Source organism: Gossypium hirsutum, chromosome A02 (assembly GCF_007990345.1).
Source record: "Gossypium hirsutum isolate 1008001.06 chromosome A02, Gossypium_hirsutum_v2.1, whole genome shotgun sequence".
Lineage (NCBI taxonomy): Eukaryota > Viridiplantae > Streptophyta > Magnoliopsida > Malvales > Malvaceae > Gossypium > Gossypium hirsutum.
In genome coordinates, this window is record NC_053425.1 from 105,138,935 (window position 1) to 105,160,786 (window position 21,852).

Here is a 21,852-nt window from a genome sequence, read left to right on the forward strand (position 1 = left end):
ATGAATACGATGGATATGGCCAAATTTTTTATATTATATATCCTAAAAAAATATTATAAAAGTAATTTGTGTATTTTATAAATTTATAACAAAAACTTATATTACTTAAATCCTAAAAAAATTCTAAAGTTGTCAAAAAGTTTATTGTAAAAATTAATTTACAAATTATAAAAGTGTTACAATATGTTTATTTATAAAAAGTTATGACCAAGTATAGACATCACGTATTTCTATGTCCATGCTATATTATAAAAATAAATACACTTACTTATAAAAAAATAACTTTCGACAATAAATTATATTATTTATAAAAAGTGTTACAAAAGATTTAGACAATTTATAAAACATTTTTTATAGAGATTATATATTATAAATTTTATATTAATTTTTACTTATATAAGATCTTATAATTAAAGTTACAAATTATTTTGACTGTGAACATAAATATTATAAAGTCAATGTTAATTTTGCAAATAAATCATATCATGATACATGATACCATTTTAGAGAATGGTGTCAGACACAAGTACCATAGATAGCTCACGAACTCTTTAAATTGAAATATTTAAGGCTTCGAAATTAAATATATTTTCTTATAAATTCTTTTACGGTAAATTCGTCATGACTTTAACGGAATCAAAATTGGGTTGAAAAAATTATTTAATCAAAAAAATTAATTAATTAATTAATATTTATTTTGGGAATAGGAAATAAATATTTAGTTAGATTAAATTATAAAATATTGGGTCAAAAGTCTAGAAAACACATATAACTAGACTCAATGCATAAGAGGCCCAATTCCCCTCATTTTACATGTGAAGGGTGACTTAAATAAATATTATTTGTGCTATATTTATTTAATCGGGATTATTCTATCTCTTCCTGTAAATTTATAGGGTTGTCGAAAAGACCAAAAATAAAACAATCTTGAAAAAAATGAATTAGTAAAAAATGACAAGTAGGTTCGTATTCACGGATACCAATGGTAATTTTATTTCTTTAACAAACAAATAAAATAAAAAAAATAAGGAGATTTAAAATTAAAAACTAAAATTAAAGGTAAAACAAAGTAAAAAAGAAATAACTAAATAAAATATGAGAAAATCAATAAGGAAAAACTCTAGTCAGAGTAAATTCTCCGTTTAATTCAAGGGTTTGATCATTGATGCAAAAAATAAATTTCAATGTTATTTTATAAATTGGTTATAGTCACCGACAATTGCCTAATAACTTAATTTTTTTTCTTACATTCTCGATAATCGAGACAATCATCATTAATTACTTCTCTTATTGACAAATAATCCTATAAAAATTGCTTAGGAATTTCATTTATCAATAGCTTTAAGAATGAAAGAGACCGAATTCTAACCGATAAACACACTATCAAAGTTTATTTAAGTTATATCACATGCCCACACTACACAAACAATCACCTAGTTGTCACAAATCTTAGAAATCAATCAATCAACTAATTATCTAATTGATAAAGCAGTTATTCTAAGCAATCAAACACCAACAAAATATTTAACAAATCTAATCAATTGTAATTAAATCAAAAGACATGCAAATACTAAAGAGCAAAAAAAGATTAAAAGCAATTCGATCTCACAAACTTATAAAATCAAATTTAGAATATTATTTCGATTAGAAAAGAGGACTTAAAAACCCATAAAATAAAATTAAGAACGATTAAGTTCAAGTCTCCCTAATCTTAATCTCACCATTCGATTTATAGGGTAGAAATAATATAATGAAGAAAAATAGAAAAGTGCCCTTAATTCAATAAAGCAAAGGTTTTTTAAGTTGCTATTTTCACGTTAAACTTTCAAGCCGTTTTTGAATGTCTTTTTGACATTTTTGGACTTCATTTGTGAAATAAATTTAGATAAATTTTTCAATTTCCTTTGAATCAGTATACTATGGGTCCAAAACAGATGCCAATAGCTCAAATTATGACCAAAATATTGAAACTGCACTATGTTAAAAGTCCAAACCATAAAAACTTGTCAAAAATTAACTTTAACTCCCTTTTCACCAATCATTTCCTAAATCAATGAAATAATATAATTAAAAATATAAATAACATAATTCAAGGCGAAAAGTATCACAAATAAATAAAAAATTACACACCTATCGATTACACAATGTTATTTGAATTCAACCGACTGGTTGAATCAATTGAACTAAAAATTGACTGATAACATCTATCCAAACATAAGATTTAACCACCTTCTGAACAAATCCCTTGAAACTAATTAAAAATCGAAAACCGAAATAAAAAAAAATTGTTAGTTAAACTGATTAAACCAATTTTTTTTATTTTTAATATATTTTTAACTTCTATAAAAAATTTAACGATTTATTTAATAATTGTTGGACCAAAGATCAAATTGAAAACTGGGGATTTAATTGATTCAATCACTGGTATGATTATCCACATGCAGTAAATAGAGGGGGAAAAGAAAAACTAAAAATCCTTGATGCATACAAAATCTGTGCACCTAAAAGTAAAAAGCAGGGAAGAATTGTACAAACTTCAAAAGGGCAACTTAAAAGAGAAAAATCTGAGTTTGTTCATAATCATATTCATTGCAATGCCATATGATACAAATGCATACACCAAATCACCAATTTATTTGCCACCAAATCCATTCCCAAATACTCCCCCCCCCCCATTACAATGGCTTTTAATATGGCCTAATACAGGAAACAGATTCTAATTAATCGATTGATTAACTATCTAATACAATAACATAAAACTACACATACAGGAAACAATTAAGTTTCCTTCATGCCAGAAACAGGATCATACAGATACAGGGAACCATAAGTTTTTTTTCCTTGATTTAGAAAAGAATCGAATTTCATTGGTTCCAAAAAGACTTATGTTACCAGGTTTTCTTATGCGTGAAGGTACCCCTTCTCCTCCAGGTAAGATATCACAGTTTCAGCCATTTCACATGGGGAAGCACAGCTGTTTCCCTTTGGTGGTAATGCTAACTGTAAAATGGAAAGCTTTGTCATTTTGAAAACAAGCACGGGTTTGACGTGTTCAGGTCGAGATGCTGGAACCATGATTGAATTTATATCATATTCATATAGCCATAGCCATTGAACCATTTCTAAATGACATTTAGATGCATATTTGAACAAGAACGAGCTTATAAGAATGTTACTCCAATAATACACATACCTCACAATTCAGAGGTGGTTCATATGGGTCATCGATACCGGTAAAACCTACGAAGAAATATTATATAAGCTATTCTTTTAAATGTTAGCTTATACCAATCTTCAAGATTAATAAAATTCAGGAAAAGACACCTTTAATTTTTCCAGCTCTTGCGAGTTTGTACAGGCCCTTTGGGTCCCTTGCCTCGCATATTTCGATTGGCACATCCATGAACACCTGTTCATTGCATTAGCCAGTGGATTCTTCTTAAAAGCAATGTACAACATATATTTGATATAAAAGCTCTCTAAAAAATAAAGGCAGCACATACCTCAATGAAATCTCCATCTGGTAACAGCGCGCGGCATGCATCCCGGTCTCTTCGGTAGGGAGATATCACACTGACAATGCAGATGATGCCAGCATCAACAAAGAGCTTTGCCACCTCTCCTGTTTTTGAATCGTTGCAAGTTGAAACCATCAGAAGAAGAGAATGAAACTGATAAAATGACTGACGAGGAATCAATCATCATTTACCAATCCTTCGAATGTTCTCTGCACGATCTTCAGCTTTAAAAGTAAGGTCACGGTTTAGGCCATGCCGAACATTATCACCATCAAGGATGTAAGTTAACTTTCCCTTTGAATACAAGGCATGGCACAGCGCGCATGCCAATGTGCTCTTTCCTGAATTCGTAGACCACAGTGAGAGAGAGGTAGCACCATAATGGCATAAAAGCATGATAGGCACAAAGAAGGCCCTCTGAAATGTCAGTTATGTTGATCCAAGTTCTTGGTTTTGAATTTACAAGTTCCTCCACAACTAAAAGACCAGTGGTTCAGTTTTCGGAAACTTTGCTTTTGTTGTTTTAGCACATAAAAGAGACTACTAAAGCACATCATAAGCTCATAAAGCCATCTTATACGCTCAATAGATAGCAAAAAACAAGAAATAAGTTGATAGAAAGAAGATTAGCATAAATGAGAAAAAAAACCATATAAATTACTTAATCAAACCTGAACCACTGAGACCCGTAATCCATATGATACAACCCTTTTGCTGAAGTAACTCTTGCCGATGAACTTTATCAACTGAACTTTTGTGCCATACTATGTTCCCTGCCTTTCCATTAGTGGCCATCTGATGGGCATTTTCACCTAGTTAGACGTTTGGAATCAGAACCCTAAGAAAATCCAACCGGAAAGAAACCATATCCAAAGAAATCACGACTTCACACCTATGTTACCTGGATTCGGCTATATGTACAACAGAGCATGCTCAGTTTTTTAAGTTTCTCCATACATTGAGAGAATCATATCAACATACTCGTATATGAATATATGTCGAACATGTATCAAATACAGATATTTGAGAAAAAAATTCCACTAACTTATTCCATAAGTTAAGAACACAATCTCCCAAATTAAGAAAGCCATTTAACCAAAAATAAAAGATCAGAACCTAAAGCTAACAAACAGTCAAATATGAAAAAGGCTGATGCTTAAGAATTCAGCAGTTAAATTAATTATAGGTACTATCATCACAAATAAAAAAGAATCCAGTATAAAGCAAAGGCTTTGCTTTACCAATAACTTTCTCTTTTTTGTTTTAATATTTTATAGATTCAGTCCTTCAAACAACATGTTGTGATTGGTCTTTAAACCTTCATCTCAATCTAGAAAAAATGTGATTTTGGATCCCAACCCAACCATTTCATTACACTTGTGCTTTTAAAGGCCAATATTATGCAGAGTGGAAAGTTGATGACTTCAAGGCTATGGAACTCTATAAGTAACACCACCATAAAAGAAAATTTTGCTCATATAAGCAGGGCATACTCTAACAGGGCCCCCAAGCTCAACTTTATCATTCCCAACTTGTCTATTAAACAAACAACAATCTTGGTTATAAAAATAGGGCATATTATGACCTTGCTTAAGACCATGAAAGGTACAAACAGAAGCTAATGGATGGTCTAAATATGGGTTTAGCTGCTCTGTTTTTCCACAATAAATCATCTTAAGATTTAACCACAAATAATCTTCATTGAGCCTATTTACAATGTAGAGTCCTTCATCAATATAGGTTGAGGAACCTATCAATCAAGCCAAATTTTCATAGATAATCATCATTTAAAAAAGGGATTTCTGGTGCAGCCACTGTATAAAAAGAACAAAGTCAAACCAATCAAACCAATTAAGTTTTCAAGTGGAGGACCCAATTAAGTTTGCAATTAACTTCAAAAAATCAAGCTAATTAGCCCTTCCCCCACCTTCATAAATTTCTTTTTTTTTTATGAGAATAAACTTGCCTAAAAGCCCCCCCAAAAAAAGCCAGCTGAAGATACCACATTTGGCAGTACCTAAAAGGCCGTCTTTTATACACCAAAACTCAAAAAGAAAGACAAAAGTCAGTGAAAGAATAAAAGAATTCTCAATTTTCTTTGAAGAAAAAAAAGTATAGCCAAATTTCAATCCAATTCCAGAGATGCGAGAAAAAAGAGAGAAAAAGAGAATCTTAAACCAGAATCTTGACCCAAAAAAAAATTGAAAATTAAACACTTGATCATCATGAATATTATATAAAAAAGGTACCGGAAACTGCAGCAACACGACCATTCGTCGTCGCAACGGTGGATTCCTCCGTCGCCTGAACTAAGCTCAACTTGGCATGGTTACCGCCGTTTGACCTTGGTAACTTAAAGAAACCAACTTTGGGAACCGGTACCGGCGGTCCGGCATCGAAACCGGAAGAAAAAGAACAACAAGAAATCGACGGTGGGACCGTATTGAGCGTGACCATCTTTGTTGTAAAAATTGATTGAAAGAGAAAAGTTGGAAATGCAAATGCAGTAATTACGGAAATGGTTGGATTTTGTTTCTTGATTTTTATAACAAACCAAGGTCCATAAACGCAAACGCCAAAAGGACTTAATTACAATAAATAAATAAGTACAATTTTAGATATTAAAAAATAATTATATTTTTTATTATAATAAAAAAATACAAAAAAAACACTGACATGTATTTTTATAAGATATTAAAAATAATATATCATAATTTCAATCTTATTTTTAGAGTTAATTTTCGGGTCAATCTATAACGAATGGGCCTTATTAATATAACATTAATAGTTTGAAGATCTAATTAGAATGCTCAAATGTATGGAGTTAATTTTCGGGTTAAATTGTACGAAGGTCATAGTGTGATGCAATTAACTCTAAACAAATTCTAGGCAACTAACAAAACTCAAACTCAGCTACACTTAAAAGATAATAAATATCCTTTGACCATTCACTTTTATCATTAATTGTCAATGTGACAATTATAGAAAAATGTGTAAAATTTTTGTAGCCTTCAACTATTCTAATTTTTGTTAATTTGATTCTTATTATCTACTCAAGTCCTTGAATTTTTATTATTAACAACTTTACGGCTTGCATTAAGATGGCTAATGTGAAGACTATACTTGTATAAATTTAAATATTAGATTTTTATTTTATTTTTTACATCTCAATTATTTTAATTAATATGTTATTTCCTTCAAAAGTTATAAGAAATTCCAAAATTTTAGAATTATTTATTTATATTTAAATTTTTAAAATTAAATTTTAAATTTCTATTTTTGAATTTGAAATTTTTAAAAGAAATCGTAACTTTTGAATTTTTATTAAAATATGAAAACATTCTTTATTTTTTTAACCTTTTAAGAATATTTAAATGTTTTTAAAGAGTAGGAGTTAAATTAATAAATATTGTAAAGGTTAAGGGTTACAAAAACAATTTTATCATTTTTTATAATTTCTTCCAGCATGTAAGTCAAAAATAGAGGGAAGTTAGCAAAAGAGGAGTAAAGGATCAAGATTTAAAATATATATATACAAAGTTGATTAAGGATGGGTTCAGATGGGCAATTAGGTGCGGTGCAGTGCATTTAATTTACTTTTTGTCATACGTTATAGTATCGTTAGACCGCAATTAAACGTACCGTCTATTTAAATCCACATTAAATTTTAAATTTTAAAAGAATATAAAAACTTTTTAAACCTTAATTTTTTTTAAGCAAAGTTGTTTGGTGTTATTTGAAGCTATATTAATTTTATTTTGTAATTTTTTCACATGTTTTATTGTATTTATGAAATTTAATAAAAAAAATTGACTTGATTCCACCTGTAATCCAATATATATGTTTTTTTAAAGGGAATCCCACTTTCGTATAGATTTGCAAATATAAAATAATTTATAAAATTCCTCAAAGGAAATTATAAGGAAAAAATCAATATCAATTTGGACAAAGACAATAATAAATAATAATAACTTATTTTATTAAAACGATGGAAACAAGGCTTGATAAAATAATATTTGTTGTTAAATGAACCTTATAATAAAAAAGCAATGCTTGATAGAATTTATCCGCATGCTCGTTCGAACATCGATGGATTTGAATCCGCACTTTCTGCGCATGAGGCAATGTTTTAAGCTTAATTCATTCAATAATCTTTAAGTGGGTTCTCGTACATATATATATATATATATATATCTCACATTTTGTATTTAACTAACGTAAGATCTAAGCTTTTCTTTTCAACAAATATTCGCAAATGACTTAGTTTGAATAATTCATCACTCAACCATTTTGAGCATAAGATATACCGTTATAAAGGTCTTATGAAATAGAATTTAAAATTATAATTTTGTTATTCAACTCTCCGTTTTTACCAATTGAAAATATGTCACAATGTTTCCAAAAATTACATTTTTCCCAACAGATATTTTTCATCTTCCTATTCACCAAAACATCTTCATCCTCCTTACTTCACCCAATCAGAAACTATATCAACAATTGTACTTGTAAATCTTGATAAATCGATTGTAGTCCTCCAAGTAATTTTGTATTGTTTGTCAAATTACTCCAAAATAAATAAAAAAATTAATGTCTATTAACTTTACTAATGTGATATATAAATAGGTTGCCTCATGAATGCCATCGGCAATTAATTAATTTTTTTTAATTTTAAAAAATTAAAATTTATTAGAATTATTTAAAAAAGTATAAAAATTATTCCAATTAATTAATCTTTGCTTGTTTCCAAAAGATTGTTTTAATTTTAAAAAAAACCTTAAAACTAAAATCAATTTGCACACTACAAAATCTCTTGGTCACTGATACCGTAATACATTTAACGTAAATTCACTTTCGTCACTCAAAATCAAATTTTTATAATTTTCTCATTCAATTTTTAAAGTGTTTTCATTTTAATCATTCAACCATTAAATCTCTAACAGAAGTTAGTTTATAAATGTTATATTATGTTTACACTTTCATTTTGGTCACCCAACTTTTAAGTCGTTAGTCATCCATAAAAAGATACATATTTTCTTGAAGTATTGGTTGGAGTAAAAATATCAAGTATTAAAGTAAAAACGTGGTAGAAACTAAAATAATATATTAAAAATTGTTAAATTGTATTTTTTATCATATTGCCAAAAATTATAATTTTTTTCCAATATTGAAATTTTAAATTTCAAAACATAAAAATCAATTAAATAAATTGTTGAAATTTTTTTATCTCTTGATAATGTTAACCGATTTGTTATTGTAATATTGAAATTAATTAAATTAATCTCTTTCTAAATTTTAAAATTTTATTTTATGTTTTCATATTATTCTTGAATCAACTTAATAACTCATATTTAATAATTGTCTGCGAAACATAAACTATTTTGATTATATAATCTTGAATATTCCATACTATGCTAAAAAGCAAAGAAAAATCATTGCAATTAATTAAATTAATTGCTTGTTCTTCATTTAGGTAAAGAAGTGATGTAAAATTTATGGGTTTTTTTTAGCATGAAAAGACTCGAGATCATGTCATCAAAAGAAATTTTGAGTTTCAATTACAATTATTAAAAATGATTTACTTGATATGATTTTAATTTGGAAACATAAAATAAGATTTTAATATTTAAAAGGAGACTAAATATTCAATAACTTATTTAATTGATTTTGATGCTTTTAGATTTAAAAATTCAATATTGAAAAAAAAAAATTTAAAACTTTCAATTAGGGGTAAACAAGTATAATTTGACCATTTTTAAAGCATTATATTAGTTTTTATAGCTTTTTCACTTAAATCGTTAATGTTTTTATCCCAATCAATATTAAAAAATAAACAATATATTTTGGATGATCAAAATGGAAGTAACTTAGAAGTTGGGTGACCAAAATGAAAATGTAAACATGATGTGACATGTACAAGTTAACTATCGTTAGAGATTAATGGTTGGGTGACGAAAATGAAAGCCCCCTAAAAGTTGAGTGACCAACTAGGTACTTTACCCTACATTTTATTTTATTTTTGGCATAATGACTTTTTCAGCCCTCTAACTTCAAAAAAATCATTTTAGCCCTCTATTTATTTTTCTGCCTCTTTTAGCCCTTAAACTCGTAGCTTTTGTCAAATCACCCAAAATGGACGGTGAAGTTAACGTTTATTAATTTTACTGACATGGCATACATATAGATGGCCATGTAAATGGCAGATCAGCATTTAATTATTTAAAAAAAATTATATATTTTTAATAATTTTAATTATGTTTAATTTTTTAAAATAGTTTTTATAATCTTTTTGAATTTTTTAAATTTTTAAAAATTAATTAAATGCTGACATGTCATCCACGTGTATACAATGTTAGTAAAGTTAAAAATATTAATTTTTCCTTTTATTTTGAGGTGGTTTGACAAAAAAATAACTTACATCGACTCAATCATTCATTGATTTCAAATTTAATTAATCAAATTTATCCTTTTCAAACAATCATTAAAATTATAAATTATAACAACAAAATTATATATATATTTGGAACAATCTAATTATAGTTTTGATAATATATGTTCTTTTTGACACAATGTCTAGTATTACCTCTCGCCCATTTTTGACCCAGAAATAAAAAGATAATGCGCTTCAGCACACTTGAACTACATCTTCCTGCATTAGCAACAATACCCATACTAATCGAACTAAGACTTAATCGGTAACAAATTTAAATTAGCTTAAATTCAATTTTTATATTAATTTAATCATTCTCTAATTTTATGATATAAATTAAACCGATTAAATCATGGATTTTATATAGGCATGTGGCCAGTGGAGGGCTTTTACTTCAAAGAAAATAAGGTGTGTGGGTGTGAATTGTGAGTAGGTGAAATGTGTGGTTAGGTTTGCCTTACCGTCCCATTCCATGCACATTTCAATTTCATCCCAATGCCACTACAAATATTTTTGCCTTTTCCTTTTTTATCTGCCGCACGCCACCTATGACATTTCATGCATGCCAACCTTTTATCCCCACTCAACATCATTTTCTTAAAAGAAAAACAAAACATTTCTGTAATGGCCAATTTTTGGCCTAAGCAAAAACCAAAATTCAAGTCCATTTTACAATGTTAAATAGCTCAAAAATCAAAACAGGCCCAATTTCCACATTGAAAAGCCCAAACCTAAAACTAAACAAACCCAATACAAAACAGCCCAAACTACTAACCCTAGCCCAGACCAATAATAAAAAATAGCAAAGAAAAAGAACCCTGGCCACCCCACGCCTCTGCAGCACCATTCCCAGGCATCACACACTCCCACCAACTCCTCCATACCCTGCAAAATGAAACAAACACCAAGACAGAGCAGACGACAAGGAGCAATGGCAAGAAACTTAAAAAATGTTGTATAGAAATGGCTATAAAGGCCAGATCCGAATGTAATAGAGGGTCTCTTTTTTTTTCCTTTCATTTTGGCAGTAAGAAATAAACACAAAAACAAGAAAGTGAAACATTCAATTTCAGATTCAATATAGTGATTCAATCAGCGTTTAAATACAGAAATAGAATTCAGGCATACGAAAACACAAAGATCAAAGGATTAAAAGCTTAAAAAAACCCTAGGGTGATTTCTTTTTTTTTCTTTCTATTTCAAATTCGGTTTTAAGTTTTTTTTAACCTATATATATATTAAACATAAAAAAATACAAAAAAATAAAAAAAATAAGTTTTTTACCTTTTCCGGCCACCGCGCCGGCGCCGGCGAGCCTCCGGTGACTGACCCTTTGGCCGGTAGTCCCCTCCCTCTCCCTTTTCTCTCTTCCTCTCTTTCTTTTTTTTTCTCTATTCCCCTCACAAATGATTTTTTTTTCTGAAATTAGGCCTATTTATAGCCCTCCAAAACGACGTCGTTTTGAGGGCTATACTTAAGCCCCAAAACGACATCGTTTTGGCCTAACCCGTCTGCTGACTCGACCCGCTCTAAGGATCTGTGTGTTTTTCCATCTGAGGGGCTAATTGCACTTTTAGCCCATCCGCTTTTTCATGCATTCACAATCAGATCTTTTTGTTTTAATTCAGCCCTGTAATTTCACCCGTTTTTCAATTTAGTCTTTACTGCCACGCTGCGTTTTGAGGGTAAGGCAATATTGCGTTTTGACCCCTCCAAGTTATGCGCGTGTTTTAATTAAGTCCCTTTTCTTTGTTTTTATTCTAAATTGGCCTTACCACTATGTTTTTTATTTAATTTCAGTCCTTTTTTTGTTTATTCTTATTTTCTTATTAAATGTTCTTGTTATTTTTATAATAATAATAATATTATTATTATTATTATTATTATTAGCTTATGTTTTATTATACAATTATCTACTTATAATACGTATACATGCTTAATATATTTGTATATACTTATGTAATATTAATACTAAAGTTTTTAATTTAATATGTATATATTACCTAAATGTTTTAGTATTATAAGTATATGTATATTATTCATATATTATATATATGTGTTCTTAATACTATACTATACTTTACATATATCATATATTTTTAATGTTGTATTATTATGGTCTAATACTATATTATGCATATATTTTTCACATGTATATTGTGTACATATTATCTAACTTCTTATATATATTATGTTTTTATGATCTTTGTTATATGTTTCTTTTATTATTCCACATATTTTTTTTAACTACCATAGTATTTATATATATATTTTTATACGATCTTATGCATATATTTTACATCATTTTATTATCATTAATATTAGCATATGTTTTATTATTTATATATATATCCTTAATACATATAAGTACATGTTTTTGTAATATTATTCATAGATATTTTCAACATTATTATTATGCATATATATATTATGTAAATATTTAAACATTATATTATGCATTTTTTATATTACATATATGTATTTTTTTTAGTATTGTATTTTTGTCTGTGTACATATTTCGAATATTGTATCACATTTGATCTTGTATATTGTCTTATGTATATATATATATATATAATTTTTTAACTCTATATCGAGTATGTATTTTTAACATTATACTATGTACATATTTACATATTATCCCATGTATACATTTCCAATACCATACTACGTTTTTATACATATTATGTATATACTTTAATATTTTTGTTATATATTTTTATACGATCTTATCGACACATATTTCATTATTCTTGTATATACATTTTACATATAGTATTATTTTCGTATATTATTACATTCATTATTATAACTATTAGTTTCACTTATTTTTTTATTATTATGTATTAGTTGGTATATATATACATCTTTTTATTACTATTATTATCACTGCTAATATATGTTCATATATACATATATATATTTATAATGTTTTAGTTTAATACTATTATTATGTTTAATATAGCATGCACGATTATTGTTTTTGAGATTATTGCCGTGATTATTATTCCGCTTCAATATATTTCTGGTTACGTCAGTTATTCATTTTTATTCCATATCAGCTTTGCTTTGCATTACAACAAAAATTGTGTTCTTGTTTTCTAATTAATCTCAATAATCAAGGCAATGTACCGATTTAATATTAAGTCATCGGATCTCATCGCTATGTTGGATGGAATTTGTCGGCTCGTGTTAAATCGGTATATCCTTCTCAAAAATCAAGAATTGAAAGTTCTCGTCTTTTCAATCGGATCACGATTAAATCTTATAGTGAACTCGTATTTTTGAAAATCAAGTCAATACATGTTTATGAGATACCAATTTTGGGCGTCGCGAGGGTGCTAATACCTTCCTCGCGCGTAACTAACTCCCGAACCCCAATTTTTCTCTGGACTTTCACGTAGACCTAAATTTGGCCTTCTTTTTGTTTTAAAAATAATTTTATTAGGTGTCCGATCACATCTATAAAAATGATCGGTGGCGACTCCCTTTGTTAATAAAATCAAAAGTTGGTTTTTAAATGTTTAATAAATTGCCACAATTAGCGACCAAGCGAAACTAAAATTTTTTTACGTCGCTACAATTTCATTTCATTTATGTTTTCATATTTTTCATAGAGGGAAGGAAAATATCCAATTTTTCATATTTTTTACCAAGGATATGGGTGAAAAAAATTTATGTTTTCTATTCCTCTAGTTTTCTTTAAAGTTTTCAAAACTGAACCAATGATCGAACTAATCGTGTCATTGGTTTGTCGATCCAACTGGTTTTATCAATTCGTTTGGTTCAATTAAATAAATCATAAAAATAAAAAAATTATATTAAAAATCTTGTTCAACTAATTAAACTGCCCAATTCAACCAATTTTTTTTGCCTTGTTCAACTAGTTCGTTTTGATTCCTGAGTCAACCAATTAAATGCCTTTCTCCATACAAGTATCCCAGTTGGTTCCCAGTTCAATTGGTCCAACTGACTGGTCTAATTCAAACAACTTTGGTTTTCTTCTCCTTTATATTTTCATCTTTCCAATTTTCTTTTCACCCTATCAAACAAAGGCTAAGGATCTATCTAGACAACATAGAGCAATTGGATGAAAGTATAATTATTAGGGTAGTAATTATATTTTCTTGTAGTTACAAAAAATTATAATTCCTTAAACGTATTTGGCTGACAACGTGTAATTACGTCGTAATTCCCTATGTCATGTTTGGTAGTACAATTTATGATTACATAATTACATCATTTATATTATTAAAATATTAATTACTATAAAAAATTATTAGTATGATAAAAATAATTTCTAAACAAGCAACAAAAATTAAAACCAAATCATCACATGTATTATGTTAATCTAAAAAATATATATGATAATACGATTACTAATAAAAATAGCAAGAAAAATAAACATCATAGGCAGTTTTATCTAATTGTTCTAGTGCATATTTGTTAGGTTATTCTATCTTTAATATTTAACACTGCTCCTTATATCATTTATTAGTCATTTGAATTTGAATTTACATCATTAAAATTACGAACATCTATTTCTTCCATGTAGTATATACATGGATTATTTCAATTCCAACTATGATTGATGTTATAAAATATGCAACATGCTAGTATGGTCCACCTATTTTTTATGATATATTAAGGTGATGTTGTTTACATGTTCTCCACCACATTTTGAAGCATTAAATGCGTCAAATTAAAGAGTTTACAAGTTTTTTATAGTGCTAGTCTCTGGCACCATTCTCTCAAATGGCATTATACCCAACTATATGGTGTAAGAAAATATTTTCTATTTGCATAGTTAGCATCGACATTGTGATATTTAGGTTTACAATTCAAATAATTTGTAACTTTAATTATAAAAACTTATATAAACTTAATTTAAAAAATTATTTATTCTAAGTTATCTCCCTTTTCATAAAATATAAATTAAGTCAAAATAATATAAAAATGATGATATTTAATCTTTATAAAAGAGCTTTTATAAATTATAAAAAACTTTTATAACACGAAATAATATAAATTTCGTCACTACTTTTAAAAGTTATTTTTATAAATAAATCATGATAAAAATTATAACATTTTTTTATGAATATGTATATTATGATTATAATATATAGCATGAACATATAAATAAGTTATGTTCATACTTGATCATAACTTTTTATAAATAAATATATTATAAAACTTTTATAACATGTAATTTTGACCATAAATTTAGAAATCTTTTAAGATTTAAAAATATATGTTTTTGTTATAACGTTATAAAATATACAAATTATTTTATAATATATATTTTTTTAGGATTCACAATATAAGAATTTTTTGTCATGACTATCCCAAACACTTACTTGTCTAATTACTTCGGTTCTCACAATTCTCTTAAGAATTGGAATGTGTAATTGTGATACTCCAATTATATTCAATTCGAAGAGATCCACCAATTACAATAATTATCCAAACATGTCATCATTCTGTAATTATAAGTAATTATAGTCAAATCTAATGAATAGTTGACTTTTCAAACACTACCTAAATGTTTAATATCTATTTAAAGACTCAATCATAGTGGACGCCCGTAGGATCCTTTCAAACAAAGGTTAAAATAAAAATGGAATAAAAAGAAATATCAATTCACCATTAATCATTTCATAACGTGAATTTATTTTTAATCAACTCAATCACTTTCAACATTAAATAAAAAGAGAATCTAATTCCCAAATAAAAAAAACTAAGTATTCGGTATCCAATTCCATAGTTATTGACGTGACTTAATCAAATAATTACAATATTTTCATTTCTATCTTTAAACTATACCTATTGATTTAAAAAAAAAATCCTTACAAGATCCTATTATAATAAAATTTTTTTATATTAATTTCATTGTAGGTTTTTATTATATTTGCTATTTTTGATAAATGCGTAGACTAGCTATAATTTCTCCCTAACCCTTAAATGAAAAATTAATGTGTTTTGACAAATTCAAACTTATATCTTCCTATACTATTAACAATACCAATATCAATCCACGTTATAATTTGAAATTTTTTTATTTTAGCAAAAAAAAAAGAGTAAAAAATTGGCATCTATTGCAGGCATGATGAGGATACAGTGTAGTCCACTCGACACACACATGACACGTATAGGCGATCTTTGTTGACAGCGACAGGGATCTATATTTCATGGTCGTCAATTTGGAGCACCATGTGTTCCACATTGTCATGGCCACTCATCCAAATCCAAATCCTTAATTTCTTATAATTGTTTGGGTAAATTATAAAAACAGTGACCTAATTGATTACCTAAATTAAAAAAATATATTTTAGTCATACTAAAATTTAATATTTTGATCATTTTTCTGTTAAATCATTAGCGGTGGTCTCTTTTTTATTGACGTAATAATAACTTTAGTATTACAATATTTATAAATTCTATCAATTTAGTCCCAAGTCTAAAAAAATTATCAAATTTAGCCTTTAACTTTACACATTCTGTTAACTCAGTCCCAAGTCAAAAAGAGTTAGAATTGATATTTTTAAGTTAGGTCAAATACTAAATTGACAGAATGTGTAAAGTTGAAGACTAAATTATTTTAATATTGATATAGATTCAATTATTAGTGCATTAGGGAAAAATCAAATTGGAAGAGGTACAGCCCAAAATGAAGTTGGGTCTAAATATTGAGGCCTACTTCAAAAAACTGTTTAGGCCCAAAAAGCCCAATAGACAACAATCTGAAATTAACCCTAGCTCTCTAGGCCACTATTAACACCATATATATACGCCCAAAACCCTAGTCCTCCACTTTCTCCATTAGCCGTCGCCGAGTCGAAGACGAAACCCTAAATCCAAGCCCCCTCCCCCTTCACCACCGGCAGCAGAAATGAAGTACAACCCACGTGTCTCCTCCTCTCGCCGTAAGAGCCGCAAGGCCCATTTCACGGCACCTTCGTCCGTCCGCCGTGTTTTGATGAGCGCTCCACTCTCGACCGATCTGAGGTCCAAATACAACGTCCGGTCCATGCCTGTTCGCAAGGACGACGAGGTCCAAGTCGTTCGCGGTACCTACAAAGGCCGCGAAGGGAAAGTCGTGCAAGTGTACCGACGCAAATGGGTGATCCACATTGAGCGTATCACGCGGGAGAAAGTGAACGGGTCGACCGTCAACGTCGGTATCAACCCATCGAAGGTCGTCATCACCAAGCTGAGACTCGACAAAGATCGGAAGTCGTTGCTGGATCGTAAGGCTAAAGGACGCGCTGCGGCTGATAAGGATAAGGGTACTAAGTTTTCGGCTGAGGATATCATGCAGAGTGTCGATTAAGGTTATCTCATGCAGAGTGTCGATTAAGGTTATCCCCTTTTTTTTAATATTAATCTAAATGTTTTTTGTTATGTTATCAATTAGGGATTTTGCTGCTTTTGAGCTTTAGTTTTATGACATGGATGAATCTGGGATTTTTTAAAACTTAAATTCTCTATATTGCAATTCTTGTTATGTTTTTTTTAATTGTGGGTTTTTATCGTGGATTTTTGAGTAATTAATATTAATCATCTATAGAACTAGTTATTGACATACTTTTAGGGTTACCCAAAAAAGAATATAAAGGTATGAGCCTAAAAGTAACAATGAATAGCTTAAAAATCAATTAGGATATGAGATTGTAAGCAAGGAGTTTGGTACCTCTTCTGCTGTAACAATGCTCTTAAGCCTTCCATGATTGTTGATCTTAGCTTTGATCAGGCGTGAGATGATCATCATCATTAGCTCCTCCAATGGTTAATGTCTTGCTGCGGTGCTCTTCTTTGTACAGTCTAGATGGTGCACGTATGATATGCTGTTACGCATTTTCTGTGATTGTATTAGAAAGTTCTTAGTTCCATCCATTTTTAGAATCAATTAAGGTTGCTGATTGAGTGTTAGTTTAGTTGGCATTGACGTTGTTGCAGTCTCCTAAAGATTGCGTGATCGCGTCAACTTAAGTACTTAATGTGCTTAGGCAGCCAAGTATAATTGTAAGGGGTTTGGAAGGTTTAGGGTAAAAAAATAGAAGCCAACATACTTTTGTAAATTTGCCACAGATGGTATCATAACCAGCTTCTGCACCAAAAATCAATAGAGGGTGTGCCAATGGTTACTGTGACATCTATGCCTGGTGTCCGGTTTGAAACCAATTGTTGTAAACGTTGCATGTTCATGGAAATATTGAATCTCCCAACTGCAAAACAAATAGCAGAATTGAACTTTTAAACATATTGTAAACCATCATCGTGAAAGAACATTGCACAGCGTAGGAGAAAGGCAATTTGAATGTTGTTATAGTTTATGTGAATGGAAGAATCCCAGGGAATGCAAGAGTCGTTGAGATATGCTCACATAATATGAATATCATACAAATGCATGCCCTGTTGATAAGGTGGAGGACGTCGAAGAGGCAGTTTATCTGGTGGGTCAAGAGAGAGACGGGGTATGGAGGAGGTTGGTTTTGCCAGGAGAGGAAGCTAGTAGTTGGAATGGTGGTTGTGTCCTTTCTCCGTTGACTTTAGACACGCATGTAGGCTAAATGTCTTCCCTTGGTCAACGGGCTGTTATTTAGGTCAGTGTTGATATGACCCGATTATAGGGCATGTAAATGATGGTCAGTTTGATTTGATTAAATAAATCATTATAAAAATATTAAAATATGAAAATTTTGGTTCAATCAGTTTGTTAAATTTTGGGTCAATTGATTTAATGCCCTTTGAACCAGTATTTTGATCGGTTTTCTGTCGAATTGGTTTGATCCGTTTCAAACAACCTTGTGAGAGGTCTTTTGAACTGGGCACAATGTTATAAAATAATCCCTTTGAGTAATGAGAACAACAACAACGAAATGTTTAAAACTTGCACATAAATCTAAGTAACGAATGCTTTCACTGGTCTGGAATGCAACTCGATTCTCCAGCTCCTGTGCAAGTTGGTAATTGTTACTTAGATTATATGTTCATTAGGTATTCAAGAAAAATTGAAAATCTATTCATTAAGGTATTCATTATTACCGATTCGTTATCTGATTATTTGATTGGGTCTTGACTTGAATTCCACCCAAGTGGTTCGCACGCGAGGAGTTTGCACCATTCTATGGGACCACAAGGTGTGCAAGCAGATGTGGGTTCGGACTATTATGTAAGCGAGCTCACATTTAGAATATACGTGTTAATCTTAGAGTAAGGCATAAAAAGGAATTTACTTACGTCATATTCATGAACATTGATTATATCATATAAATACACAATTTAGGACACACTTTGAAATACGCCACACGATTATTAAAAAGGGAAATGAGATTTCAATTGTTGAACGCAAAGAAGGAAATACGATGTTGGTTTTAAAGATGGTACGGTAGAATGATAAATGTAAGAAGGATTCGAGGAAGAGTGGTGGTCCTTTACTTGTGGCTTCAATTCTGCTGATAAATACTGGGAAATATCTAAGAAATAGAGGTGAAACAGAGTCCAAGGACGGTGTGTCTTTTTGTTTTGGAATCCAACACGAAAATGCCGAGGTTGCTCATTTACTTGGTTTTTGCCATTACATTTCGAGAGATTTCATAAATTTACTACTCAATTAAATTTTATTAAATATATTTTAATTAAAATTTGTCTCTTGTTAATACAAAGAGTTTATGTAAGTTTGTTATGATTAACCTCATAGGTGGAGAGCTGTAAAATGATTGAGATGATCGAATTTGAAAAAAGATTGAAGAGAAGAGAGTACCTTTTTTTTGCTACTAGTAAACCCTTTAAAGGATTTTCTTTAGCGTCGTGGTGCTAAGAATGAGATGTTTTGTTGGAAGAATGATATATGTGTGACAATTATTTTATTTGCATTAGTTGTGTGATTCCTTAAATTTAAACTCGTGAGGTCTTTCTTTAATTAAAGGTGTTGACTTGTAAAGTATTAAACTGGCGAAGTGTGAGCATAATGCCACTTAATATTAATTTTTTTATTTAAAAAATAATCTAACAAAAAGAATATTCTTTAAAATATTTTATTTCAATAATAAATAAGTTATAAAATACTTAATCCAATATGCTTTAAGGACAATTATTATATGGGAAGTTTGCAATCTTAAAAATGATTGTTGAAGCTTAAATTTATATTTGACTTTATGTAATCAATAAATTTAATTTATAAAATAAAACAATAAAATGATATTAATTTAGTTCATAAAAATATATAAATATACATACGCTGACAGTAGCTGTTGGTATTTAAGGGGTTAAGAAGAAGAAGAATGTGATTAGGCAAGTTGGATGGTTGATGGTGGGGTTGTTCAAACGGTCGGATCGGTTAATATTCGAATCGAATTACTAGAAATGTAAAAAAATTTAACCATTAACCGAATCAAAATTTTTTTCAAATACATTAACCGAACTGAAATGTTTCAGTTAATTCAATCGGTTTTTCGAAATCTATATATTTTTATCTTTTGGTTAAAATAAGTATAAAAAATACATTCCTAACGTTCTTTTATTTTATTTAATAGTTCAAAAAACTTTAAATGAATGTAAAAATAACAAATAAGACATTAGAATCACTATATAAATCTTGAAAGTTAATGATCAAACACCACATAAATTTAGAAAACAACAAATATTCTGGTTAATTAGTTAATTCGGTTAATTAACCGCTTTCGAACTGAAATTAATTGATAATTAAATTTTTAAAAATTATTAATTAATTTCCTACCGAACTAAATTTAATCACCAACTAATTAATCAAATTAAATCTAATCCATCCATTAATTTAATTTTAATCCAATACTCATAGTTGATAGTACACCACGTTGTAATGTCAATGCAAGACCAAGCCAAGGGCGAGCGACCCCAAGGAATAATCACTTCATTTGTTTATGGCCCGCATGCTTTGACATTCAAATTTCTTGGCGGTTTCAACGACATAAATTTATGGACGGCACAAAGCAATGTTCCTTTATGGACGGCTCAAAGGGTTTAGTTTTTAATGTTTATATATTTTATTATTTTGGTTTTTACCTTTTTCTTTTTAATTAAATTCGGTTTTTAATTTTTTTAAAAGGAGTTAAATTCTTATTTTGTAAAAAAATATTTGAAACATTGAAATTTAAATATGGTATATTATATAACAATTTATGTTATTTTGTGTTTTTTCTTTTATTTTAAAATTTTAAAATATTTTTATAAATTTTAAATTATTTGATGATACTTATAAAATAAATAATATTATATCATATGAGTTATCACGTTAGTTTTTTAGGAGTATCAGTTGTAATTATATAATATATAGTTTCTGAGCTCCCGTTAGAACATGGAGCCACGAGTCAAATGGGGTAAGCTAGGCGTGCCCCAACGGGCAATAGCGAGACAAAATGGCCAATGGCCTGATGCGTTTGGATTCCCCAAAAAAGGGCAGGTAACCGAGACAAAAAAACACAACATAAATAAATGGAATAAAGCAACATTTAGTCTCCAAACTTAGTAAAAGTTTTAATTTAGTCCCTGAATTTTTTGTCCACGTCAGTCATATAATTTGGATTTTGTCAAATAGTTCGATGTTTTTTTTAATACCATTAAAAAGCGATGATATGACACTCTAAAATTATGTTATATTATTAACACCTCTTGATAGGGTTAAAGAAATTTATAATATTTGATAGAAATTTTAAAGACTAATGTGGATTGAAGACTAATTCATAGACTAAATTGAAAAACAATCGTCAACTTCAATGATTAAAAGTTGTTTTATCTTAAAGAAAACAATAAATCTATTAAATACGCCAATGATGAAATGCCCTCACCAAAAAGGAAATAAATATCTCTTCGTATTGGGATTTGAAATTTTTTTCCAAGTTTTGCCTTGAACTTGGTAATTCTTTTCAT

At 29.0% G+C, this 21,852-nt stretch overlaps 2 protein-coding genes across 2 annotated transcripts; one reads left to right on the forward strand and one right to left on the reverse strand.

The window, feature by feature from the left end:
• Window positions 1–2,555: 2,555 nt before the first annotated feature.
• Window positions 2,556–6,091, reverse strand: LOC121209441 (adenylyl-sulfate kinase 3). The gene is made up of 7 exons (XM_041080084.1): window positions 5,768–6,091; window positions 4,190–4,330; window positions 3,710–3,859; window positions 3,504–3,622; window positions 3,325–3,409; window positions 3,194–3,240; window positions 2,556–3,000 (listed from the first exon to the last, which is right to left on the reverse strand). Exons 1-7 carry the CDS (start codon window positions 5,973–5,975, stop codon window positions 2,902–2,904), a joined length of 849 nt encoding a protein of 282 aa, XP_040936018.1. The 5' UTR covers window positions 5,976–6,091; the 3' UTR covers window positions 2,556–2,901.
• A 10,621-nt stretch (window positions 6,092–16,712) lies between these two features.
• On the forward strand, window positions 16,713–17,461 carry LOC107932587 (60S ribosomal protein L26-1). Its single transcript, XM_016864642.2, has one exon. It carries the CDS (start codon window positions 16,835–16,837, stop codon window positions 17,273–17,275), a length of 441 nt encoding a protein of 146 aa, XP_016720131.1. The 5' UTR covers window positions 16,713–16,834; the 3' UTR covers window positions 17,276–17,461.
• The last annotated feature ends 4,391 nt before the right edge of the window (window positions 17,462–21,852 follow it).